Source organism: Onychomys torridus, unplaced genomic scaffold (genome assembly GCF_903995425.1).
Source record: "Onychomys torridus unplaced genomic scaffold, mOncTor1.1, whole genome shotgun sequence".
In the NCBI taxonomy this organism is placed as follows: Eukaryota; Metazoa; Chordata; class Mammalia; order Rodentia; family Cricetidae; genus Onychomys; species Onychomys torridus.
In genome coordinates this window covers 468,109-478,399 of record NW_023412870.1, presented here as the reverse complement: position 1 = coordinate 478,399, position 10,291 = coordinate 468,109, and the positions used below count along the sequence as shown (strand labels likewise).

General features: G+C 36.9%; 1 protein-coding gene and 1 pseudogene across 1 annotated transcript; both read right to left on the bottom strand.

The window, feature by feature from the left end:
• Window positions 1-5,546: 5,546 nt before the first annotated feature.
• LOC118575922 (olfactory receptor 2J3-like) lies at window positions 5,547-8,259 on the bottom strand. The gene is made up of 2 exons (XM_036176280.1): window positions 7,218-8,259; window positions 5,547-6,543 (listed from the first exon to the last, which is right to left on the bottom strand). The coding sequence occupies exon 2, from the start codon at window positions 6,519-6,521 to the stop codon at window positions 5,547-5,549; it is 975 nt and encodes a 324-aa protein (XP_036032173.1). The 5' UTR covers window positions 6,522-6,543; window positions 7,218-8,259.
• LOC118576049 lies at window positions 6,884-6,978 on the bottom strand (annotated as a pseudogene).
• Window positions 8,260-10,291: the final 2,032 nt, after the last annotated feature.

The following is a 10,291-nucleotide window of genomic DNA, read 5'->3' as shown; positions in this document are numbered from 1 at the left end:
CTTGCCTAGCAAGTGCAAAGCCCTGGGTTCAGTCATCAGCTCTGGCAAAAAAAAAAAAAATCAGTCCAAAGAGAATGGGGAAGGGCATTACATATTCATCACAGAAAAAATCCTCCAAAATAAAGTCTCAATTCTGAACATTTATGTCCCAAATACAAGGGTACCCACATATGTAAAAAATAAATTACTAAAGCTTAAATCAAACATCAAACCTCACACATTAATAGTAGGAAAACTTCAACACCCCACTCTCACCAATGGACAGATTTGCCAGACAGAAATTTAACAGAGAAATAATGGATCTAACAGGTGTTATGACTCAAATGGACTTAATAGATATCTACAGAACATTCAACCCTAACAAAAAAGAATATACATTTTTCTCAGAATCCCATATAACCTTCTCTAAAATTGACCACATACTCAGTCAAAAGCAATTCTCAATAAATACAAAAAAAAAATTGGAATAACCTCCTGTATTCTATTGAACCACCATGGCTTAAAGTTAGATTTCAACAACAAAAATTACAGAAAGCTTACATTCTCCTGGAAAGTGAATAATACTCAACTGAATCACCAGTGGGTCAAGGAAGAAATAAAGAAAGAACTTAAAGATTTCCTAGAATTCAATGAAAATGACTGTACTACATACCCAAACTTATGGGGCACAATGAAAGCAGTGCTAAGAGAAAACTTCATAGCATTAAATGCCCACATAAGGAAGTTGGAGAAATCTCACACTAGTGACTTAACAGCACACCTAATAGCTCTAGTACAAAAAGAAGCAAACTAACTCAGGAGGAAAAGATGCCAGGAAATAATTAAATTGAGGGCTAAAATCAATAAAATAAAAACAAAGAGAACAATACAAAAAAATCAATGAAACAAAGAGTTGATTCTTTGAGAAAATGAGCAAGATAGACATGCCCTTATCCAAACTAACCAAAAGGCAGAGAAAGAACATGCAAATTAACAAAAATCAGAAATGAAAAAGGAGACATAGCAACATTCAATGAGGAAATAGAAAGAATCATTAGGTCATACTTCAAAAACTTGTACTCCATAAAATTGGAAAATCTGAAAAAAATGGATAATTTTCTGGATAGGTACCACATATCAAAATTAAATCAAGACCAGATAAATAATTTAAATAGACCCATAAATTCCTAGGAAAAGTCTTTAAAAGTTTCCCAACCAAAAAAAGCCCAATACCAGATGGTTTCAGTGCAGAATACTACCATAATTTAAAGAAGAGCTAATACCAAGACTCTTCCAATTGTTACACACAATAGAAACAGAACAAACACTATCAAACTCTTTTTAAGAGGCTACATTTACTCTGATACTCAAGCCACACAAAGATGCATCAAAGAAATAGAATTACAGACCAATCACCATCATTAACATCTATGCAAAAATACTCAAAAATATATTGGCAAACTGAATCCAAGAATACATCAAAGAAACTATCCACCATGATCAAGTAGATTTCATCCCAGAGATGTAAGGATTGTTCAACATAATGAAAAATGTGTCAATGTAATACACTATATAAACAAACTGAAAGAAAAAAAAAACACATGATCATCTCATTAGATGCTGAAAAAGCATTTGACAAAATCCAACACCCCTTCATGATAATGGTCTTAAAGAGAACAGGGTCACAAGGAACATACCTAACATAATAAAAGCAATTTACAACAAGCCAACAGCCAACATCAAATTAAATGGAGAGAAACTCTAAGTGGCTCCACTAAAATCAGGAATAAGACAAGGCTGTCCACTCTCCCCATAATTATTTAATATAGTACTTGAAGTCCTAGCTAGAGCAATAAGACAACAAAAGGAGATCAAGTGGGTAGAAATTGGAAAGGAAGAAGTCAACCTTTCACTATTTGTAGACAATATGATAGTCTATAAGTGATCCCAAAAATTCTACCAGGGAACTCCTAAAGCTGATGAACACCTTCAGTAATGTGGCTGGATACAAGATTAACTCAAAAAAATCAGTAGCTCTCCTATACACAAATAATAAATAGACTGAGAAAGAAATCAGAGAAACATCACCCTTGACAAAAGCCACAAGTAACATAAAATACCTTGGGGTGACTCTAACTAAGCAAGTGAAACACCTGTACAACAAGAATTTTAAGTCTCTGAAGAAAGAAATTGAAGAAGATACCAGAAAATGGAAAGATCTTCCATGCTCATGGATAGTAAGATTAACACAGTAAAAATGGCAATCTTACCAAAAGCAATCTACACATTCAATGCAATCCTCATCAAAATCCCAACACAATTCTTCACAGACCTGGAAACAACAATAGTCATCTTCATGTAGCAAAACAAAAAACCCATGATGGCTAAAAATAATCTTGTACGATAAAGTAACTTCTGGAGGGATTACCTCAAGCTCTACTATAGTGCTATAGTAATAAAAATAGCTTGGTATTGGCATAAAAACTGACTTGTGGACCAATGGAATCAAAGTGAAGACTGACATTAACCCACATACCTATGAATACCTGATTTTTGATAAACAAGCCAAAACTGTACAAAGGAAAAATGAAAGCATTTTCAATAAATGGTGCTGGCATAATTGGATGTCAATATGCAGAAGATTGCAAACAGATCCACATATATTGCTATGCACAAAACTCAAGTCCAAGTGGATCAAAGACCTCAACATAAAACCAGTTATACTGAACCTGATAGAAAAGAAAGTAGGAAGTAGTCTTGAACGCATTGGCATAGGAGATCACTTCCTAAATATAACACCAGTAGCACAGACTTAATTAATAAATGGGACCTCTTGAAATTGAGAAGCTTTTGTAGGGCAAAGGACATGGTCAATAAGACAAAATGACAGCCTACAGAATGGGAAAAGATCCTCATCAACCCCATATCTGACAGTGTTCATCTCCAAAATATATAAAGAACTCAAGAAACTAGACATCAAAATACCTAACAATCCAATTAAAAAATGGGCTACAGAGCTAAACAGAGAACTCTCAACTGTCGCGCCCGCCTCGACCAGCAAGGAAGACGCTACACCGGGATCCTTCTCATTACAGTTTAATCAGACCTTTGATTAGTTACATTGTGTCTCTCTCGCTGGGGCAAGCCTCTCCCAGCACCTAAGTAGGGCTGGGCTGCCAACCCCAAGCAGCCACGTGGGCACTGTCCACAGGTTCACGCATATGCCAGCAACACACGAATCCAGCCACAGCCAAATAAGGAGCTGTTTACCATAAAGAGTGTTTGCCATCGGGAAGGCAGAGGGTAGAAGCCAGAGCCATCTTTAGGGTGCGGCTACACGCGGCTCTCTACACTCAACAGACAAATCTCAAATGGCTGAAAGACATTTAAGGAATTGCTCAACATTCTTAGTCATCAGGGAAATGCAAATCAAAGCAACTCTAAGAAACCATCTTACACCTGTCAGAATGGCAAAAACAGTGATGACAGCTTATGTTTGAGAGGATCTTGAGCAAGGGGAACACTTCTCCACTGTTGGTGGGAATGCAAACTTGTACAGCCACTTTGGAAATCAGTATGGTGGTTTCTCAGAAAATTGGGAATCAGTCTTCCTCAAGACCCAGCTATACCACTTTTGGGCATATACCCAAAGATTGCTCAACCATATCACAGAGACACATGCTCAACTATGTTCATAGCAGCATTATTCATAATAGTCAGAATCTGGAAGCAACCTAGATGCCTAGATGTCCTTCAACAGAAGAATGGATTAAGAAAATGTGGTACATATACAAAATGGAGTACTACTCAGCAGTAAAAAAAAAAAACAAAAAAAACCAATGACATCATGAAATTTACAGGCAAATGGATGGGACAAGAAAATATCATCCTGAGTGAGGTAACCCAGACTCAGAAGGACAAACATGGTATGTGCTCATTCATAAGTGGATACTAGCTGCAAAGCAAAAAATAACCAGACCACAACCCATTGCTCCAGAGGAGCTAGCTAACAAGGAGAGGCCAAAGAGGGAGGCATAGATAGCCATGGGAAGGAGAAATAGATGAGATCTCCATGATATAAGGGGGGCAATGGAGATAGCAGATGGAGAGTGAGAACATAAGTGAATGGGATGGTTGAGCTGTAACAAGGATAGAATGGGAGAGCAATGAAAACCATGATAGAGGGAGAGATAATGGGGATAGGGAGTGCTAGGGAAGTTCCCAGGAATCCACAATGGATGAGACCAGTTTAGACTACTAGCAATAGTGGAAAGGGTGCCTGAGCTGGCTTACCCCAGTAATTAGATTGGTGAATATCCTGACTGTCATCATAGTGCCTTTCTCCAGTAACTGATGGAAGCAGATGCAGAGATCCACAGCCAAACACCAGCCTGAGCTCCAGGAGAGAGCTCAGTCAAAGAGAGAGAAGAGGGATTCTATGAGCAAGTGGCATCAAGATCATGATGGGGAAATGTACAGAGACAATCAAACCAAACTAGTGGGAATTTATTAAATTTGGACCAGCACCTGTGGAGTCTCCACAGGACTGGACTAGACCCTCTGCATAATCGAGACAGTTGTGTAGCTTGGTCTCCTTATAGAGCTCCCTGGAAGTAAGATCAGGATATATTTCTGGTGCATGAGCTGGCTTTTTGGAGCTCACTGTCTATAATGGAACACCTCACACAGCCTTGAGGCAGGGGGAGGGGCTTGGACCTGCCTCTATTGAATGTAACAGGCTCTGCTGACTCCCCATGAGAGGCCTTACCTTCTAGTAGGAGGGAATGGGGAGTGGGTAGGGGGGAAAGGCTAGAGGTGTGGGAGGAGGGAAGAGAGGATCTGTGATTAGTATGCAAAATGAATAAAACATTTCTTAATTACAAAATACTATACTGATAAAGAGATGGAAATATAAGTTACTCTGTATCAACTCATGCATATTGGATACAGGTATTGAACTGTAACACTTGGTCCCATAAAATATGTAATAGTTATATATTAGTATATATTAAAAACAATAGATATAATTCAAGAATGTTGCTAATTAAGCTTACTTTAGCAAAAGAATGTTATGTTGATTTACTAACACAATCTTCATCTCACCTTAAAAGTAGATGTTTATATTTAAGACATTTTGCTAAATCCTCTTGAGTTAATTTGGAGAGACCTTAATTTATTTGAATGCTTCTCTTGGCAAACCAAGTTTAATACAAAATTTCATAAATAAAAATTTCTTCATCCTGCATCTTTCTCATATTTTCCCTCTCTGAATATGATTAGTTCATAAAGTAGCATGTTAATTTATGTTAGAAATATTTTAAATTTTCAAAGGTTTTTGTAATAATTTCTTCTTCATATAACCTTCATCAAGCACTCTACTTGTCTCCTCAACTCACAGATGCTGAAACTTTATTACAGTCACCTAAAAAAAATCAAAGAGATCATCTTAAACATATTTCAGAATTAACCAATATAAAGGACGGCACATTGAAGATTTAAATATTTTATGTTTTATGACCTACTGTGCAACAGATATCTCAATAAATCAAAGTGTCCTTTATGAAGGATCAGGCATTCTTATCAAAGACTACACAGTGGAGGCTTCTCTCATTGCTCCCTCTCACACCCATCAGCCTCCTTGCTGCTCCTCTGACATCCTTGTTTCTTAGGGTATAGATGAGAGGGTTCAGGCTAGGGGTGACAACGGTGTAGAAGAGGGCAATGAACTTGGCTTGATCTTGGGAATTTTCTGTTGGAGGCTGAAGGTAAATGCACATGATTGGAATGAAAAAGAGACACACAACAGTAAGATGGGCTCCACAGGTCCCCAAAACTTTCTGAAGTCGAGTGGTTGACTGCATTCTTAGGACAGTGCATGCGATGGCACCATAGGAGCTCAAAATGAGAATAAGTGGTATCACAACAAAAATGGCACTCATGACCATGAGGGTCAGCTCATTTGCACGGATATCAACACAGGATAACCGCAACAGTGCTGGGACTTCACAGAAGAAGTGGTCCACTTGGCGATGTCCACACAGGGGTACCCAGAAGGTAAAGGAGGAATGAAGTGCTGAGGTGGTAAAGCCACTTACCCAGGATGCTGCAGCCAGCAGGTAGCAGAAACGAGGATTCATGAGGACAGAGTAATGTAAAGGTTTGCACACAGCTGCATAGCGGTCATAGGACATCACCACCAACAGAACACACTCTGTGGTACCCAGTGCGAGGACAAAATATAGTTGTAGCATACACCCAGCATAGGATATCGTCTTCTCTGGACCCCAGAGGTTGAACAGCAGCTGAGGGATAGAGCTAGTGGTGTAGCAGAGATCCAGAGCAGAGAGGTTTGAGAGGAAGAAGTACATAGGGGTATGCAGGTGGGAATCTAGGTATGACAGGATGATGATGAAGAGATTGCCTGTCAGTGTCATCAAGTAGAATATCAAGATCACCACAAAGAGAGCAACTTCCAGATGAGGCCATTTAGAAAAACCCAGAAGGATAAAATAATCTTCAGAACTTGCATTGAGCTTTTCCATTATCACTCATTTTTTCCTGTACCTTAAGAGGAAAAAAATCTCATAAACTTCATAATAAACACTTGTAAGTAGATCAGGTTAAATAAATGCTGCTTTTCAGTGTCACACCATGTGCTATGTGTTAATACATTTTTTATTTTTTTTTCTATTCAGTCCATTATTTGTGTTGTGGTAGTTGCAGTGAATATGTCTTAAGTTAATATGTGTTTTACAGCATCTTTAAGCTAGCATTTGCAAATATGAAGAGTAAGTTATTGTATGAATATAAAGGGCAATTCTTATAAAGTTCTTTTTGCCAAAAATTAATTTATTCTCTTTTATCATATTTTTGATGGCCCAGAAAAAGGATCACCTATAATATTTTCTATAAGGAATGCTTCCCAAATTTGTGTGTCATCCTTGTGCAGAGGCCATGCTAATCTTCCAATTTTAGTATATGTGCTGATGAAGCTATTACAACTGCAATCAACAATTTCTCACAAATGAAAATTCCTCATGTGATGATTTTAATTTGGTAATAGCTTTCAAATGTTAAAATTAGGAGAACTTTAACTTGAATTGAATACACACATAAAATTTATATATATTTTAAATCATCAGTCATGGATGGGAGAGGGTATCACAGAGCCACACTACTTCCTGCTGAACTATTGGTTCTAGAGATTCCGAAGATGAGAGTCAGTGTCTTCAGCATACCCACTGGTAAATCCACCATGCTTCAATGCGTAGTTCCAAACTCACAGTTCCACAGAAGACTCTGGTTAAACTCAGATTATAAAAACAAAACAAAAGCATGTCAGTGTGGCAAAGAGATTTGTAAGGAGAAGAAAGGATTGAAAAATGTGGGAAGGAGATAAGAGTATGTGAGGTAAGAGTTATCAGAATACATTTTATACATGTATGAAATCATCAAAGAACAATTTTAATTAAAATATATTCATTCTGATCCTTATTCTCAGACAAAAACTATGATGACAATGGATGTATAAACAGATACTTACGAGCAAAAACACATGGAAATTTATAAGTATTTACAATATTAAAAAATTATGTGCACTTAAAAATGGGGAAATCATTGATAACAAAAGAGGGGATAGATTGGAAAAATAAGTTATGGAATAGTTCTAGTGTTATGTGAAAATAATACTAATCTCTGAAGACTAAAGTTAAATACTACATTTAAGAAAATTTAGCAAGTAGGCAAAAGATAAAGAGAGGTTTGGAAAATATAAGAAAGGCTAGAGAAGCACTGAGTGTGGAGCCCAAAATTAAGTCATGATTAGCTTGGGCAGTGAGATACAGATTTAAAGGTAACATCTACAAACTTCACGATGCTGAAGAAAATAACTGAGATAGAATTTAAATTATGATCTATAATTTATAATTTGTGTCTTTTAGGTTGTCCATAATTTCCACTGGACCTTCTAACTAGTCATTATCTAATGTTAATCTCCAATTCAGTGCTTGTGAACACTTTACTCATCTATCTCATAGCCATCCTGCTGTGAAAAACAATAGTGGAATTCTAATATCCATTGGTACTTTGAATAATTAGTGTCTCATTTTACCTTGTGCTTTATCAGTCTCTCATATAAAAGATAAATACCCTTTTCTTATTTTTTTCTGTACAATACAGTGACCCACCTTTTGAATATTTCTGAAGAGATTTGCTGTGCTGTGTTTTCTGTCAGAGTGGTTTCTTCTTCTCATATTCTGAAAGAATACAGTGAGAAGCAAATACAAGCACAACAGGCCTTCATTCAATTTATTGAGGAAAATTTCAAAGCTTAAATATTTTGATGTTTACTCTTTAGAAAATGATGTCAGGAGCACTGAAATTCTAAGTGGGTGGATTTAAATGTGATGTTCTCTAGTGCAGCATAATTTTTTAAACTGCCTCGCTTAGAAACTTACAACATTAATTAAAGAAAAGTGATATTCTTCATCTAAAATATGAAATGATTTTGGAGTTCTACATATTTAGAAAGAGTATGAAATTGGGGATCCAAAAGATTGGCAATTCAAATAGAGAAAGGTTCAGAATCTTGATTTTCTTTTTGAGAGAAAAGAGAAAGTGAAGACTATTAAATGCGGTTTTTAAAAACTCTTGGAATATGATATATTCTTAAATCAAATATTATAGATTAAATGGATATCTCAGCATGCTCTAGTAGCCCCCAAAGCACTAACAGACATTTTGCTAATTCTTACAGAATTTATTCATATTAGGCTTATTTTTGAAAATTAAATCTTAACTGAATACTTCTTGTATTTATTTATGGGGCGCAATGTAAAGTCTTGATACAGGTGTACCCTGTGTAGTGCTTGTTTCCAGATAACTAACAAATCTCTTATCTCTTCTTTAAAGAGCATTTTAAAAGTTATGCTTTCAGCACTTTGAAATATAGGTCTGTCTGCCTGGGTCTTAGGCAATGCTCTATCAACTGTCTTCTCTGTCAGTCCACCTTTCCTGTAGCCTAATGCCTAAGCCCATGCAAAGGAATATGGAAGCTCACTGACTGTCTTGCAGCCTCAAGTCAACCATATTTGTTCTCACAATCTAGTTTTATGAAATCCATTTAACTATGGAGACAGGACTGTGACAATTGTCACAGACAAGTGAGCCTGAGTTTGTCCAGAAGATTTGCTTTTAGCAGAAACTCAGAACACATTAGGGCATTACAGCCATCAGGGAATGTACCATGACAATGAATAATAGAGCTCTTTTCCTTGACTAGGACCTTTGGGAGGTATATCCCAATGTAGCAATTAATATTATTAAGAAAATTTAATATTTCTCTATTTCTAGCTTGTTTTGTCTTTAATCTTTTGAGACTATATTATAGTCACACAATTTCCCCCTTCTGTTTTCTCCCTCCAAACACATTTTATAGAATTGTCCTCATTAGACCAGTGTGGGGTTCATATAGTAAGCCTTCCAAAGAGATACTTATGTCTTATTTTCAAAATCACAATGGATTTATCACTAAACAGGGTGTAAAATGAGTGTGTTTGTTATATAATGAAAGAGGCTTTTATATTTTTATATTATGATATATATCCATTTATGGGGTATGTTGTAATGTTTTGACCTATGCATCTCATGAAACTACTAAACCAAAGAGATGTATTTGTTGTGATAACTTTTCCTGGGAAAATATAAATAAACATCTATTCATCCTAAATAATTAACCCAAGCCTAGCTTGGTGGTTCAATGAGTTTAATTGGCACTGCTTACTAGAACATGATTTGAGGGGCTTTGCTTTTTGTTTTTGTTTTTTCTTTTTCTTCTTCTATCATACAATACATTCTAACCATAGTCTCCCCTCCCTCCCTTACTCCAGTTTCCCCACACACCTCTCTATAGTGATATTTTATTTGTATTGAAATGTGATTTTATTTGTATGTCAATAAAGTTGCCTTGAGGTCAGAGCAAGCCAGAGCAGAAGCAGAACAGTAGTGGGGCACGCCCTTAATCCCAGCACTTGGGAGGCAGAGCTAGGCGGATCTCTGTGTGTTCAAGGACACAGCCAGCATAGCAGACACACGCCTTTAATTTCAATACCAACCATAGAAGACCTGGAGGTCTGTACAAACAGGCAGTGACGAGGAGGTCATGTGGCTGGGTTTACAACCAATGAGGGAGGAGAACAGAAAGTTTTTAAATAGACAGGACGCAGAGAAGTAGGTCTCTTGCGGAGAGGAGGAACGGCAGAAGCAGTGAAGGGTAAGGTTTTCTGCTTTGGCTCTGACCTCGTGGTTTTTAACT